This window comes from Syngnathus typhle, linkage group LG18 (genome assembly GCF_033458585.1).
Source record: "Syngnathus typhle isolate RoL2023-S1 ecotype Sweden linkage group LG18, RoL_Styp_1.0, whole genome shotgun sequence".
Lineage (NCBI taxonomy): Eukaryota > Metazoa > Chordata > Actinopteri > Syngnathiformes > Syngnathidae > Syngnathus > Syngnathus typhle.
In genome coordinates this window covers 4237600-4254531 of record NC_083755.1, presented here as the reverse complement: position 1 = coordinate 4254531, position 16932 = coordinate 4237600, and the positions used below count along the sequence as shown (strand labels likewise).

At 42.1% G+C, this 16932-nt stretch overlaps 1 protein-coding gene and 1 long non-coding RNA gene across 2 annotated transcripts in view; one reads left to right on the top strand and one right to left on the bottom strand.

The window, feature by feature from the left end:
- The window catches only part of LOC133171370 (uncharacterized), a 35364-nt gene that overhangs the window by 13464 nt on the left and 4968 nt on the right, over positions 1–16932 (top strand). The gene's annotated exons all lie outside the window — the stretch shown is intronic.
- On the bottom strand, positions 792–15324 carry si:dkey-121b10.7 (heparan sulfate glucosamine 3-O-sulfotransferase 6). The gene is made up of 2 exons (XM_061304683.1): positions 14587–15324; positions 792–2257 (listed from the first exon to the last, which is right to left on the bottom strand). Exons 1-2 carry the CDS (start codon positions 15033–15035, stop codon positions 1630–1632), a joined length of 1077 nt encoding a protein of 358 aa, XP_061160667.1. The 5' UTR covers positions 15036–15324; the 3' UTR covers positions 792–1629.

Below are 16932 nucleotides of genomic sequence, written 5' to 3'. Positions count from 1 at the left end.
AATTTCAGTGTAGCATCAACAAAGCTATTAGGACCCAAGCCAGGTCTTTATGGTAGAAAGGGCTTGTAGCTCAAGCGTCTTGTTGACATATCGATATAGTTAGGCCTCACTAACATCAGTCCGATGATGAATGAGGGATTTGCTGCCACACTTTGAGAGCCGCTGATGTAAATCATGAAGGTAGGCCGATAATATTCCAATCAAACAAAAACATAAATCCCCGGGTGTGGTTTAGACTCCGTATCGATCGCACATGAATTAAGCGTTAAATAATATTCTACAATTTTTTAATGGCGACCTACGCTTGACCCTTGAGCTAAATCAAAGTGACAGTGAGACATAGCACATATAAGCACAACCTCGCTGCCTATAAACAAAGCGGACACTTATTGATCCACGTTGTCTCCCGTGCAGAGGAAGTCCTGATGATGCAATCTTAATGTGGAGGCTTTCCTATTTTTTGTTGAGGATCTAGATCGCATTGTGTGTGGCTCACGAAACGCGACTCCATTAACTGAGTTGGGGGTTTTGCTCTGCACTATATGATGAGCAGACTCTCAGGTCAAAAGGTCAAGAGAAGGGGGGGAGGGTTGAAGATGTCAAAGATCGCCAGGTCTCCAATCAGCCGGCTGAATTGATTGCTGAGACATCAGAAAGGCTCTGCCTAATGTTAACCTCAAATTTATAATTGACCCTTTCCCTGCAAACTCGTGCAATATTTTCATTGGCAGATCAGGGGAGTCCAAGCCGGCAAGTTTAGAAAGTCACTAAGCTAAATAATACAAAACACATTTCAGAATAAAAACTTTAGTCAGAATTTCAGCAGAATTCCATATACAAAAGTCTCAGGAAAAACATTTCAATAATATCTTGTCATTTTATAAATTAGGATCTCTGAAATAAACTGTACAGCTAAATGAGAGTACGGGCTGCGGATGTTCCGCAAGAAAAAATTCTAATTAGAGAGTTCTGCAACATAAATAACACTTTGCAAAGTGCTTGTTTGCTCCTCTTTCCGCTGCATCTTTCCGTGCTTTCATCTTGTAAAATTGTAAAGACAGTACAGGATATGGAGTTCCATGGGAAGGAAATATAAATGCCTCTTACTGCATATACAAGGTGTGTCAGAAAATTTCCAGGGCTTGTCCATTTTTTTTTTTTTTAACCCTTTCTTAAAACCAACAGTGCCGTTTTGAGGAGCCAAAAATACAACTGGTTCATGAAGCAAAATTGAAGCTTCATTTTCCCATCGCTAGCTTTTATCATGAACACGTTGCCCCTTTGGTCAGGTGACAAGGAAAGTTTCTCGAGCATGGGAAGTTCTGTCTGGCCAGGAACTGTCAGATGCTCAGGGCATGGTAGTGAAGCACCCACAGGGGGGCGATATTGCTTTGCTTTTGTGACCCAAGTTCTGGAATTTATCTGACACACCTCGCGCTATATCTTAATCTAATCATAGCACTAGAGCTAATCTATAAAATTCTCACCACATAAAACCGAACATTTATTTAGCTTGATTGTTGCCTTTTTTAAAGCTAGTGAAATGATTGCAAGGACTGTTTAACACAGTAAAAAACTTTGGTAATGCACATTGTCTCTCGCCGCTGTCAACTTTCAAAAGCTTTGGTGTCAAGCTGTGTTGTCCCAGCCAAAGTTCTGACCCGTCATTTGATAGAATTTGAGGTTAAAAGGTCTGTAAAAGTCCCTGAGTCTGAGCAGGACTTGGGAGGGGATCTGCGGATGGGGTCTGCCCTTTGACTTCCCCAGGCAGCGTGGCCTGCTGCTCCCCTCCGGTTTCTTCAGGCAGGGAAATCCTTTGGTCTGGTTGAAGTAGAAATGCTTATCTGTCACCACACGCTTCAGTCCCAGGAAATCCTGAACGCGACCCATCTCCCCGGCGGGGTCCGTCACCAGACGCTCGCCGCTGACAAACAGGAAGCTGGAAAGCGGGAAGTAGCGCAGCCAGTTCTCCAAGTGCTTGGCGTAGATGCCAATCCGCACCGCGCTCCATGAGGTGTCAATCAAACCCGTGGTGGCATTACGGATCGCCAAGTTCTTGAAGGAAGGGAGGCCCGGCGACTTGGACACGGTCTGCGTGTAGTCGGAAACGGCGCGGGTCACCGGGTCCCGCACCACCACGATCAGCTTGGTGTGGCGACTCATGGCGTAGACACGGCGAGGGGCTTCCTTTGTTATGAAGTAACTGGGGGTCTTCTCCATGGTGATCTGACCCTCTAGTGTTCGGGGCATCAGATCCCTGAGAAGAAAGGGGGGGGGGGGGGGGGGGAGAAATCTTAAAACCCAAACTTCAGATGCCTTGTGGGCTTCTTGATTGTTGTGCTTGGCTATTAGTGGACTTAATGTGTGATTATGCCTGCGACAATGATGGAGTGGCCATATCAGCGCCGACTACTGTAGGAAACCACAAGATGACTCACATCCTTGCATCCTGCTCTTAAACACACTCAACTAGAATGGCTGTCAAACCGCTGATTTTGTAGCCTCATTTGAATTCCCTGTAGTATTCCACAAAAGCCGTTGTCCGCTTTCTTATGAGTCACTCGTCAATTTTCTTTTTTTTTCTTTTTAGAATAATTCCAGGCCCCCACAGATGCAATCGAGAAAGTCTCCTCGATTTTATTAAACACCGCCAGTCATTTAACATTGGTGTTTATTTTTGCTTGTAGTTTACGGTGCTGAGCAAATTTCTTTTTGCTTTATTTAATGACATGAGAGGGACTCGATATTAAAAAACAGCGCAGTTGTACATCACTGCAATAGATGTAAAGAGGTAGCCTTGACTTTTATAGCTTGGGAACATACCTCCACCTTTTTACTTCTGGAAGAAGAGTGGAATAATTAACCCCATGTGGCACATTATATGCTAGCTACCTACTGTTTTCCCGACAGTATAGAACTGTACACTACTTTAATACCTTTCTGGAAATGGTATTATCTTTGTAAAAGCATTTTTTTTGATCAAGCTCATGAATTTGTGCAGGTGTTGCTTAGTAATAGAAAAAAAAAAAAAGACGCTTGTCAAGATTTGTGGTGCCAATGGTACCCGAGGTTATCCAAGGATAATCTCACCGAGGGCCGCGTGTTCTCGTTAAATCTCGGCTATTGCTTTTGGCCCTCCGCTTATTATTGTTCTTGTCCGTTCTTGAGTTTTCAAGGTTTCGGCGTGTTGACATATTTCTTGATTCATCGCTCGTATAAGATGACGACTGGAGTTCAGAGGACGTATTACTTTTAAAAAAAGATGAGGCCGCCGTGCCAAAGCAGATTGGGAATGGAATGGTAAAAACAAAAAAGGGACTGGGCTCATATATTTCATGCAGATTCTAGCAAAGCGGTAAAAAATGGAATGTCGTAACCCCCATTGTGAGAAGCATCCTGCCAACTTCCCTCACGCAAAGGGAGACAAAAGGGGGGATTTTCGGTCCATCTCCGAGACATCTGACAAGCGAGAGACATCGCGGTGGGGGAGCAGCGCCAGTTACACGTGAGAAAGCTCTCTCGGATTATTTCAGCAAAGTTCCTCCCTTTCTCTGGAGTGAGCAGATTTAGTTTGGGCTTTGCGGTCGGTTTCTAAGTGAAAGGCGTCTAGAGCTTTGATGGAGACGACTCTTTTATATCGGGGCGACACCAAACTTTTCGTAAGAGTTGTATTACATGGACTGAAGCTAAACAAAGTCAGACGGGGGAGAAAAGTTCAAAACAATAAAGTAGCTTGGATGAAAATGGATGAGGGTGTATTTCAAAGAGCAATGGAGGCCAAAGTGTGAGTAGCAGCAGAAGCAGTCTCTCGCTCTGAGGCCGCTTAAGTGAAACTGTGGTTCACAGATTTATTTCAGGCACCGTGTGACGTGAGTGGTGTGTAGAATCTGGAGCCAAGGAACAGTTAGCAACACTTTTAGGGAGGAAACTCCAACTGAGGAACCTCTTTCTTTTTTCTTTTTTTTTTCCGCTGTTGTAGTAAATTCACTCATTTAACTATGCTGCCTCATCCTCGGGTAACGTTGACACTTTTTCCATTGGAGCGCTTCAAGCCTGTATGTGTGATAACCAAAGAAACAAATATTTTAATTTTTTTTTTTAAAAATTAAATGGCCATGTCATTTTACGGAATGTTAAATGGACCAGGAAGTATCTTGCTAACTACCGTAATTTTTGGACTATAAGTCGCGTTGTTTTTCATAGTTTGGGTGGAGGGGGCGACTTATACTCAGGAGCGACTTATATACATATATATGGTTTTTTTCCCTTTTTTGGGCATTTTATGGCTGGTGCAATTTATACTCCGGTGCGATTTATAGTCCGAAAATTACGGTAATATGGATAAATATTAATAATATGAACTCCCACTTTAGTTAGTATATATGACTGATAAAATTCTGAAAAAAAACATGGATAATCTCAAAAAAATTGCTTGATTTGTATTTCACAGTTTAACCAAGAGTAGGAAATCCTGAAATTGATCATCGCGAGCTCGTGTCTCGCAGCTAACATCCATGTTGCCTTTCTGGAAAGAAAACCTTCCACAGTTGACTGACCTCAAGTAGATCTGAAAGCAACCACCGGGCCCGCAATCACGAAAGAAGCCCACACAGCGATGGAGCTTTTGAAGAATGTCGGGTGGCGGTTAGCAACAAATCCACGATAGAGGCCGAGCAAAGAGACAGTGGCAGGAAAGAAAACACAAGTCACTCACTAGACTGGAACGACACTTTATCTTGGAAAGATTTTTCTGTCAACAAGGGAGGTTAGGTTGTGATGTTTTTTATGGTAGGACAACTAAGCAAAGACTAATTAACCAATTTCCCTTAAATTTAGGGATCCAGGAAGCGACGTTTCCTTTTGTGTTAACATATGGCAGATTATCTGGCCGTACACATGTGTACAAGTCTTGTGTGGTCTTGAGCTTTATTAGGGCCCATTTACAAGGCAGCCGGTTTGCAGGTTGCTGTTTACGACTTGAATATGAACACATGTGAGCGAGGTATGCTATAGCTAGCGCTAACCTCAAATTCATTCGAAAAAGATACTTCCAGGAGAAAAATTGTCTGTTTCCTAATTGCATCGGATATAACGGATGAGGCTTTTTTTTTTTCAAGATTTCCTATTTGGAAAATAACAGACATCCTAGAACAGATTGTGGTCAAAATGAGCGGTTCCGCTTTCTTGAACTATCCATGTATATAAAGACACTGGTTTTCTTGCCCGCCTTTGCTTTGTTTCCATCTTCAGGGCACGCACGTTTTCATTATGTTTGTACGCAACACACTGGCACATAACCACACACAACTATCCTAACATGCGGATCCACATCTGGGAGCAATGAAAGTCCAGCCCCGCACCAGATGAGAGTGTTTGTGCGAGCTATTTAGGGGAGATGAAGGAAGTGTTTCTGACTTAGGACGTTTTTCTCCGCTCCTGACGTTCAGTACCCCGAAAGCCGTGATCCGCGGCGACACAGCCAGATCTCCGGACCCTCTTTATCCCCCCCCCACCATTCACCCAATGAGAAAATGGACTCCTCCAGCCTAAATTTCAGAGTCAGATGGTAGTGATTCACGAGGCCAAGCCACAGGGTATAATCACTGAGGATCATTTAATGCAAGTTGTCATCATGTGCACTTTTCTTCCCTACACGCTCATACACGCTTGCCCTCTTTCCTCTTCGACACAACCCGTTCTGTTTTGTTCCAATGGAATCTACTGGATGTATGCAAAAAAGTATTAACATCCTCAACCACTTAAGCTTGCTTCAAAGATGTGGACGGAGGGAGACGTTTGTCATTACTGAGAGCAAATAAAAGCCTCTGTGGGTCGATTAGAAGCCGGCAAAAACTGTAATCAACTCCATGGAAAATGAGGGCATTTTGTTGCGTTTTCAACCAAAGAACTTTAATATCTCCTTTCAGTAGACCACAATTTGATTTGGGGTTTTTTTCTGACTTTGTCATTATGGTTCTTAAGATCACTCATCTTGCAGGGGGAACTTAAAAAACTGTGCACGTGTGTGGTACACAATTCCGCACACCTAATGTTACTATTGGCAGACGCTTCTGTGTAGTGAAAAGTCTTGTTTTTTTCTCGCCATAGAGGTTTTGCATCTCTGGGGTAGGTCGGTTGGAAAAGCGTGGAAAAATGTGTGTAGCTGAGGGGAAAACCAGACCAGTACAAGGACTGAAAGCCACAAGTTAGTGAGCACTGGTCACTCAGGGTCCTTAGAAACCACAGTGACCTGGAAAAGGCAGGAAGCTGCCCTTTGTAGTTGAATGTTTGATTGAGCTGTAAATAGTCACATAAGTCAAGCAGATAACGTGATTTTTGTCGGTATGCTAACAAGGGAATGAAATGATGACAGCTGTGTCAAAACAAAAAATACCGCAAAACTTGGAGCGGACACAGGCCGGTAGTTGACGACATTGTTCAGGAAAGAAAAAGTATTTTGCACCGTCAGAATTGTTTTCGCTCTTGCGATTATCTTCACCCCCCCCTCTTTCACCTGTTTCATATTACCTCTCCCGATGTATTTAGGCCGCTATGATGGCTCGTCCCTGTGCCAGCTCGCTTGTTCCTCTTTGCTGGTGCATTCCTGCTGACTTTGTCCGTTTCCTGTTCTTGCTTGCGTAATTGCTCGCCGCGTTGAACATTTTTAGCTTTGTTAGGGCAACATTGTCTGTCTGGATTGTCCATCTAGATTACGCTTTTTGTATCTTATCGAACATGTGCCGAGCGTTTAATTACATTATAGTTTATGTACTTCAGCAATCAGCGTGCATACGCGTCGCCACTGATTGCTCGCTTTATCGAATGGGAAAATCTGCAGCCGTGTTCTCGCCGGGCCCACATGTGGACCACTTTATCTCGACGCTACTCCCCCCAGCCTTCAATCCGCTCTCCTAAACACAGGATGGACCCGCTGAAGATGGGGCGGAGAGATGAGCAAATTACAGATTGGCGTTACTTCCTGACCCCAGTGATGTCATAGTGTCCTTACCACAGTACCATAATTGGGCTGTTAAAATGGAAATATGCGGCTGCGATATCCCTGTGGATGAGCACTGTGGAACATACACAAATGACATATTTCATCCATTAAGAAAAGTTTTTTTTTTTTTCCCCAACGGGTGTGGTTTTTAGCCTTTATTTCATACTACAGCTTTTGTGTCACCAAGGCATGTTCGTCTCTTCCAGTAAACATAATTAGTGCGTGTTTTCCGGGAGAGGCTCAAACTCGCAACGGCGCAGCCTTATAAGGATCTTGTGCGGACTATTTGCACCCCTTGAGCATTTTAAAAGTGCCATCGTGTACTTAATAGCGATGAGACTTTGGATTTAGTAGCATGTTTGTTTACATACACTTTGTCCTCATTAGGGTAGCGGGTGAGCTTAAGGCTATCCCAGGCAACAACAGAATCATAAAAATAAAAAAACTCCAATAAAACAAGTCCTGTAAATGTGCATACGCACAGGAGACCGGTACACAGCCTCAGACAAAGTTTAATCGACTCAATGTGAAATTGGCTGGCAACTCCCCAGGAGCCGGCCAATAAGAGCGCTCGATACTGTCTGATCCTGACAAAGTCACTTCCGAGCAGTTTCCGCCTGTTGCTCCCTGCGGTTTTTCAGGTTCATTGTTCACAGCTTCTTTGAAAGGAAAATAAAAGCCAGATTGTCGGACTGGAAATAGCGTTTCACTCAATTGCTATTTGTATACCATTGAGCAGTCTTTTTACACTATGTTCCCTTTTTGGGCTATTGTGTACAAAAATATTTCTTGTAACGTTCTGCTGGATTTGAAGTGTGTATTGTTTTGTGGTTACAAGAGCAAATTAGGTTCCAAGATATTTGACACTGCTTTTTTCACACTAGTGCTCAACTTCTAAATAGTACCGATACCAGGTACCAATACAACTACCGTAATTTTCTATAAATCGCACCGGAGTATAAGTCGCACCAGCCATAAAATGCCCGAAAAAGTGAAAAAAAACATATAAATGTATATAAGTCGCTCCTGAGTATAAGTCGCCCCCCCCACCCAAACTATGAAAAACAACGCGACTTATAGTTCGAAAATTACGGTACTACTTTTGATAGAGAAGAAAAAAAAGATAGATAAATAAAAATATATACGTACATACTAATGTCGCATTTTCCTTCAAATTGCATGCAATTAATATCGTTTTTCTATTTTGTGTTTCTGTTTACACATCTTTACCGAAATTGAATATTAATGGGAATTTTCCCATGAGATTATGTATTTGGACTGAAGTGAGGCAGTAAGTGGTTCTGGTTGTTTCCACCCTCTATGTCTTGTCCTGCTTGTCCTGACTGTTGAGACCAGGCTGTCTTCCCGGAATAATTAATCTCATTTCCCCGCATAATGAGGGCCAGCATCGCTGACAGTTAGCTGATTCTTCACTGTGTGTTTACGTCAGAGGAGACAGGACGTACTCAGGAAGAGTTCTAGCACCGACACATACAGCGGTGGTGTTTTTTTATTGCTTTCAGGATGAGGACTGGTTTTCATGCTGAGCAAAATCAACCCGCCCCTTCTTCTCAACTTTTCTTTCCATGGTCGTCAGACATTAAGCAGAGGTGGACACCACTGACAGCTACACACAATCAATAATTACCTGCCCTTCCAAACACACTAAACCGGGTGGAGGCAATTTTCAAGTGTTTTGAGTCTTTTACCTACAATGGTAATTATAATAGAAGTGGAGTGTGAAAAAATAACCTTTCAAAAACAATGTTGTTGCTCAGGCTTGATCCTGTTACCGCATAGTAATTAAAATTGGGAGGATTGCCTTCCTTCACCATGTACTTAAAATGAATTATAGCTGTGAATTTATAATTAAAGTTTTCTGGCTCATTGTCATATTTTTTGTTCGCAAACTAACGTCAGATTAAAACCACAAGAAGCCATAATTAAGTCGTCACACTTTTATTGTATATGAATCCTGCAATGCTGCAGATTGCGAAAAGTGATTCAAAGCTGGAGTTTAAACAATATTTTGCATAAAAGTGTCACCTTTCAGGGAGGCAGGAATGATATTTGTTTTTGTTTAGGTTTCATGTCAAGATGATGTTTTTCTTGCAAAGATGCAAAGTCCATGCATGGAATTTAAATTCGCACTCCATTTTGAATGGCACAGTCAGAGCAGGATTAAGTTGAGTTAAAGTTAAAGAAAAAGAATTAGCTCAAGAATTACGATCGTCCTTTAAAAATAACAAGTATACATTTCATCCTTTTATAAAAAAAATGAGGTCATTTATTTTAGCGTGCGGTTCTTGATCGTAAATCACCAGCTGCCAACATCAGCAATACAGTACAATACAAGCGCCATTGCGGTATTTGTTTAACGACATGTTTATTTTGTGGTGACGGCGGCTATTATTTCACGCTATCCGTCTTGACGAGCGCAAGTTCTCAGTACGCAGTACTAAACCACCGCACGCCCCAGTAACAATAACCATATTGTTTGATTAATACCGCTGTAACAGCGTCCATCAAAATTGAGCGTTGTAATAGTTGAATGCTTGATGCGGTTTTTCTACATTGTGCAGGTGTTCCTAATTTTTGGGTCCGGCGAGTGCATTTCTTTCCACGCGTGTAGCGCTGATTGCTTGTGACATGCATCCTGCTAAAAGTATTTCCTTTAAGCATTGATGCAGCTTAAAAAGCATCCCCCCCAACCCCCCATTCCATCTGCTGCACAAAGCCTTCTTTATTGCAGCATAACGTATACATTGCTCTTTTTTTCCACTTGTGTAAAAAAAAAAAAAAATGTGCACAAGGAGGAATTCACCCAAAGATTCCCTCGCGATCGCTCGAAAACTCACCGACAGGAAATAAAACCTGGGCATTCTTGGCTAAGTAGCGCATCTCGCTCCCTTCTGAATTACGCAACGTCGCTTCCCCTTAAAGCCACGAGGCAAGAAATACGGGGGCAGAAGATGAGTCGATAAGCAGACAGATTTAGGGACGCTGACCTAACAAGAAAAAAAAAAAAAGAACTCGGCCAATGGCTTTGAATTGCACAGTTTGAGTGGCCTCAATAAGCCGATAAATCTACTCGGGTGACACCCCGACCTTGAGGTGTAAATGTCAGTGACGGAGAGGAGTAACAACCCCTTGTCAACATGATTGAATACTTCATGCATTTCCTCTGTAACGACGTGATAAAAGCAAAGAGGAGCAGGATCGATACGATTTGATCAATACGGCCAAATGACAAATATTTATCTGTTTACAGTGGCGAGAAGAAGAGTTGATGGAACTTCAGGTAAGAATGGTGTGAACGGGCCCGCACACACACGTCCGCACAAATCGTTCACTCTCCATCAGGAAACCGCAGAATCACTTCCAGTCGATGGCAAATCCGAGGCTTTTCCACATATAAGCGTTTGTTCTAAAACAATTTGCCAAATGCTTCCTTTAAGGATGTCCATGTGTTTTAGTTGGTTCGCGGCTGAGCACGAGGGGCCAAGGCTCTCTCGTCGGAGCTCAAAGAAGCAGACAGCGCTTTGAAAGCGGAGAGTTTAAAAGTGATACTTTCCAGTTCGCTTTCATGATTTTCGATTGGCCTGGCACGCTACGACTCTCCTTCAAATTGATATGGGAGTCGTACTTAGCGTGCGATTATGCTAAAGGAATCATAACACATGGACGTCATGTGTGTTGAAATAAAAGAGAGCAATGAGTGAAAGGATGAGAAAGACTTTGAACCGGCAATAAAGTGTCAAAGGTCTTTTTTTAATACCCTTCCCTTCATTTCCTTTCATTTCGCGGTTCTGTTTTCATTTCCTTTTCATTTCGTTCAAAAAAAAGGGTAAGGGGAAATGGAAAGAAAGGATGGCAATGGAAGTCAAAGATAGGCAACAAATCACCACGAATGGGCAGGAAGGAGGACGGAAAAGAAGATGAGGGAGTAAAAGACGGGACGAGAAAAGTAGACATCCATCAATCTGTTTTCTATGGCGCTCATTAAGATTGAAGGTGAGCTGGGGTGACTTTGGCACTGCATAAAAAAAAAAAAACTTTCACACTTAGGGACTATCAAGTAGTCAATTTACTCAAGCTGGACACAAGTCAACAAAATTTGAAAATTAGCGTCCCCATTTTTTTGGCAAATAAGAATTTGCAGATTTAATTATCCCCCAATTTAACAATATAAGTAAAATATAATCCCGTTTTCCACTTTCCTAACAAGAAACCAAAACTTGCTTAATTAATAAGACTCCAAATGTCAAAACGGCATCGCTCTAATACAAGTCCCATCATTGTGCGGTACAAGGTGAAGGGGAGGGGGGGGGGAGCGACTAATGCTCCAAAAGATCTCGTTTGACTCCGGCCGGGGGGCCTAATCCTTGTCATCCAAGCACCCCCTCGCCCTGCGTGTCCCTGAGCTGTCCGTGTTAATGCCTGACCTGTCATTACACGGGTCCAATTCGCACAGTGTTGACGTGTGCTGTCAGCGCATTAGAGAGCGAGCTAAAGCGGCCCTTTCGTCACGAGAGCGATGGCGACAAATAATGAGCTGTATAAACGAGTACAAGGGACGGGGCGGCCAGTTTGACATCAGCAGAAAGCCATAAAGGGAACATTTGAAAGGTCTTGTTACATGCAACCCGTCGTGGTGCTTTCAAGAGCTTAGTCACCCTAATAAAACCTTATCCGTAATTGCCAGCGTCTCATCTTAAGTGCTTATAAAACAGTTGACATACATATAAAAATGACATATTAGAGTTTCAAATCAATATTTGTGATAGACAGCGGTTTGATGATCACAATGGCAATTTTGTTGAGCCGAAACTTCCTCTGACCTCCAAGTCGACGTCAATCTGGCGCGGCGAAGGCGGACAATTTACGACGTCGACGGCTTTGCTGTAAATCTGACTTTGCTGCTTCTCGAAAATTTTCTTAGCTGTGCATCTGGCACAAAAATCTAAGAGGAAAATTTATAACATCACATGAGAGTTATGGACCGGCGGCATATTCCAGTCCATTAGCTGAAATGATCATGACTAAAGTAAAAAGTGTTTTTTTTTTTTTAACCGTAGAATGAATCATTTTAATTTGAGATGGTGACTTCAAATTAATAGTCTGTGTTTCGATCCGAGGGTGTCGTTTTATTCAAATAATATAATTAGACCTATGATACACTCACCATTGATCATAAAAATAAATCACTTGAGCCAAACAGACCATTGCGGCAAAATAATAAGATGAGACATGCATGGCGGGAAGTCGCCATGACGACCACATTCCCCATGGCATCCTGTATGTGCATACATCTTTTGTATGACGTACATTTATTAGTGTCAGGTTCAATAATAAATTGAGCTATTTGTGAATTCTATTGATGGATTATAGAAGCATATCTCAACAACTTTTATTTTGTATTGACGCATTCTGTATTATGAAATCACCCACCTTGACAAATAATACGCATGAGAGTCCATTTACTAGTCCACAAATGAACTAGGCGCACTATTCAATGCTCTCATCAGAAATGCATTAGCTGAGCACCTCCTGGCTTTTTATTGCATCACTGTTGTGAAACGCGCTACGAACCAAAACAAACCGAGCCTTGTGCACACACACACACACACACACACACACGCTTTCGTCGACTGCTCCATCTGAGCCTCACCCTGACCTGATCATTACACGGCCGTATTGATCCGTCTTAATCTTTTGTACGTTAGGCTTGTTTGTCCTTTAAAAAAATAAAAAATAAATTAAAATTTCTAAATAAAATCGCTTCCGATTCAAAAAATTTTCCAAACTAAAATAATGACAGTGGCTATTATAGCGTTCACACCAGTTAACTGAAGAGCATCACTAAGCCCATCCTCCCTCTCGCCTTGGTGATGGAGGCCACCCCCCCAGGGGGACCAACACAGACACTTTGGGAAGCAGCGTGTCAGCTCAATAAACAGCAATTTATTGGCAAGGGACTGAATACACTGCCGAGCTCTTAGCCGTGTCATATAACCGAGAGTGTCACGCGTGATGCCGTGCAAAAAACATCCTTGTGTTCAGTAATCATGCAGACTTATTTGCTCTATTCATGGAAAGCTGAATTTGAGAAGATGCCTCGGAATCAATCAAACAGACCAATGATAAAATAGTGTTCTTCATGCCAGATGATACTTTTTATTTTTTACTGCATGTGTGCTTTATGGACCTATCAGACCAACCCTTGGCTAAACTGTATTTCGCTGTACTCAAATAGAAACTAAATCCCTGTAAAAATCCTCCCTCATTTCTCACTCAAGATAAAGAAAAGCTCCTCATCCACATTCTAATGTTATTTTTTTGCGTAATAGTATGACCCCCCAGATGTATTATGTAACTATTAAATTCTGATATGAAATTAAAATCAAATTAGGCTGTCCTATGGCTCCCTCGAGGTAACATCTACACGAGGATTTAATTATCGCTCTCCAGGGTAACTGTATGCACATTTTCACATGTCCCGAATATGTAAGTATTTTATAATAGTGCAGTAGTCGTGTTTTTTTTTTTTTTTTTTTTTTTACAGCATTGCTTTTTATGGACTAGTGACAAGACATTGCATTATTAAAGTCAGCTATTTTTTTGGCTAACGGTCAAGAAAAACACGACCACTAGGTTTCGCAATGTGTACTGTGCAGTGACGTTAAACTTCACTGGTGTGCTTTTAGTTGGTCACTGATTCAAATGCACGTCGAAGCTTTATTGTCGGGCCACAATATGAGTCATGTATGCATTTAAATGAGTCAGAAAACAATGAGTCAGAAGAACTTTAAAAACAAAGATTCTTGGTGTGATGCAAGTGTTCCATAGGCTCCCTCTAGTGGTATGCAAAAGGATCGCTGCCTAACTACAGTTCAGTTGTATTTAACTTTTGTATGATGTAAATTTGCATTAAGAACTGTTTGAAAGTATTTAGATGCAGTTTTTTTTATTTACCTTCTGTCTGCAATATATTCGAATTATGAAGTATAACCCATATTTAAGTGTAGCTTTAATATTCAGACTGTGTATACATTAAATAAGCATTTCATGCATAAATTGATTTTTGATGAACACATGGGCCTTCTACACTACTGTATTATAATGTTGATGATAGTGGAGAGCAAACATTGGCATAGGCGGTTCAAATGCATGTAGAAGAGTGAGGGAGAGAAAGAGAGATAGCTCGAGCGCTTTATTATGCCGTGAGGGAAAGATAGTTAAATGAAGACAGCAGCAGATGTATTCAAACAGATCTGAACTAACAAATACAAAGAGTAGCACTCAGGAAGTGTTGACTCTTGTCTAAAGCAAAAAAAAAAAATCGAAATGATTGTAAATTGATATCTATTTTCAATTGGTCAAAAATGACTCGATCGTGTAATGCAATATGTAATTTTGAATTTTGTAGAATGATCTCTAGATTCTTTATGGAATATATGAGTATAACATTTCTACTTTGTTCAGTCGCATCCTACTTTATTTGATTCAAATTCAGTTTGCGTCGTTTCTACTACATTCCGATTTCATTTCTGCCGGTTGCTATATGATCTAAATCAGGATCTTACCTGTACCAGTCCAGCCCTTTATCATAGAAGCGGTCAAAGAAGTGAGGCTCGGCTCCGACTGCCCTCACGTCCGGGTGGATGCGTAAGAACTCCAGAAGAGCCCTCGTTCCTCCCTTCTTCACCCCGATGATGATAGCCTGAGGAAACTTTTTGCTCCCAAAGTTATTCGCGATGGAGATCGTGTTGTTAATTGCGCCGTATGGAACGTCCGATAGTTGGTCCCGTGCAAATGACGCTTGCTTCGGCGATGCCACTTGTGCGTCGTTGTGGACATTTTTGTGGTGGTGAGTCTGTTGGTCATAAACGGGTCTGGGCAAGGACTCGCAGAATCCATTAAGGCAGTAAAAGAGATAAACAAAAAGGATGATCATGGTCAAGAAGACTGACAGCTTGGACTGCACCTTGAGGTGTCCCAAATTGAACGCAGCTCTCCATTTACTACATCCCATGAGTCTTCATAGTTATGTTTTTGTTTTTAAGAGGCACGTTTTGAAAGACGAAAGAAGAAAAGATCTCCTCGGAGCTGGAACAAGTGGTGCCAAAGTTGCGCGCCGTGCGTCAAAACGCGCCCCATCTTCTGTCTGCGCTTCCTCTCAGGAACGATCACCCCCGCCCAAGACGACCCGAGTCCCCCCACTGGGAGGATTTTGAAAGTCTTGAGTGTCCAACACGAATCCTCTTGTGCTGGTTTAGTGTCTCTGAGGGGAAGCGCTCATCTGCTCATCCCGAGTAGCTGCCATTTCCACGCCCTCGCCATCAAAACGCACGCCCCTCTATCGTCAGTCGCCCAAATAATTAGCTGACGCCTCCTTTGCCGTGTTTTGCAAGCAAAAATGTAGTTAGCAATATAAAAGAAAATGATGTTGATCTTCTTGTCACATGGACATTTTAGTCCGATTTATGTGACTTCTTAGTGGCCACCTGCTCTGTTTGAGCCCCCCCTCTGACCACACGCTCCCATGGAAACACCAGTGACTCAGTTAACCTTTGCACTCTTGCCATTCTGGGACAGACAGGTGCCATCACTTCTAGCTCATTTCTCACTATTTCTGTGCGAGCGTGCAACCTGCAGTGATCCCAACCACCCATCAGCTTTCTGGAAAAAACTAACAATGGAAGATTATTTGGAAAATGGATTGTCATGTTTTTTGATTTTGAAATTAGAACAACCACCACCCATTTTTTTTTTGATTAAGATAAAATTGAAGCTTTCCTAAAATTAGAAATCTACTAAAAGGTTTTTAACCAACCCGAGAAGAATCCATCAGTGGCATTTCTGCTGCTAATTGGGACTGTAGCAAAACACACTATTTGTGTTTCAGGATAGATCCGATATTATTGGCACCTTCAAGAACACGTGAGGCGCAACACGACAGTACATCCATACGGATGACACACCCGGAGGGGGCGTAGGCAGTCTCAATCGACCCCAGCCTCCTCCAACCTGGCAGTATGTCAATTTCCAGGAGTCCCTAAACGGAGGCGACATCATTTATCCGTCTGTAGTTACCACGGATTGATCAGATGCAATGTCGGAAAAACAACTGTCACTTTTTGGTTCTATAATGAACTTTCTTGACTTTATTTTTTTTGTCGGACGTGGCTGTTTGTAGAACTAGGATATAAATTTGAACAAATATCTCATTTGCATTTTAACATTATACATTTCGTGCATTTTGAAACAGAAGTATACTTTCAATTGAAATGGGCTTGGATAACCAAGCCCGAACCCGCTTGACGAAATTCACTTAAGCTCTTTATTTGATCTGACTTTGGCAGCTAGCATTAGCTAATGACTGCTAATGCACAACTTCTGTCTCCACTTAGTCGAGTAAAAAAGAACTTGGGTTGATGTTTTGTCAGCTGTCCATTGAAAAGCAAGGCCTCACTTTACAATGCAATGCAAAGAATCTTTTATGCACCTATTGCCATATTTAAAAAAAGTTGATTTAAAAAGAAATGTGGATAGCCCCGATTGTGGCTTGTTAGAACACGCATGCAACTGAATACATTTGGTTATGTAACTTTCTTAGAAGCATTGGGTTAAAAAAAAAAGCTTTGTAAGCAGCATGTCAAAATATGATCCACACAGGTACATTTTTATGCTTAGTGGCATAAAATGTCAACTGGCACGTGCAAACATACTGTAAACAAGCATAAACAAACTTCCTCCATGTTGAATACCTGTCCACCTGTCAGGTATGCATGCGGCTGTGGGAACGTCGACAGCTGTCCAAAGCTCAGCACGCACACTTGTGCTCTGTAATCCTCCCGAAATTCCCTTTGACGGCCAGCGCCGGCTGCTTCAAACACGTCGCCCGTCATTATCGGGCCTTTGAACGTCAC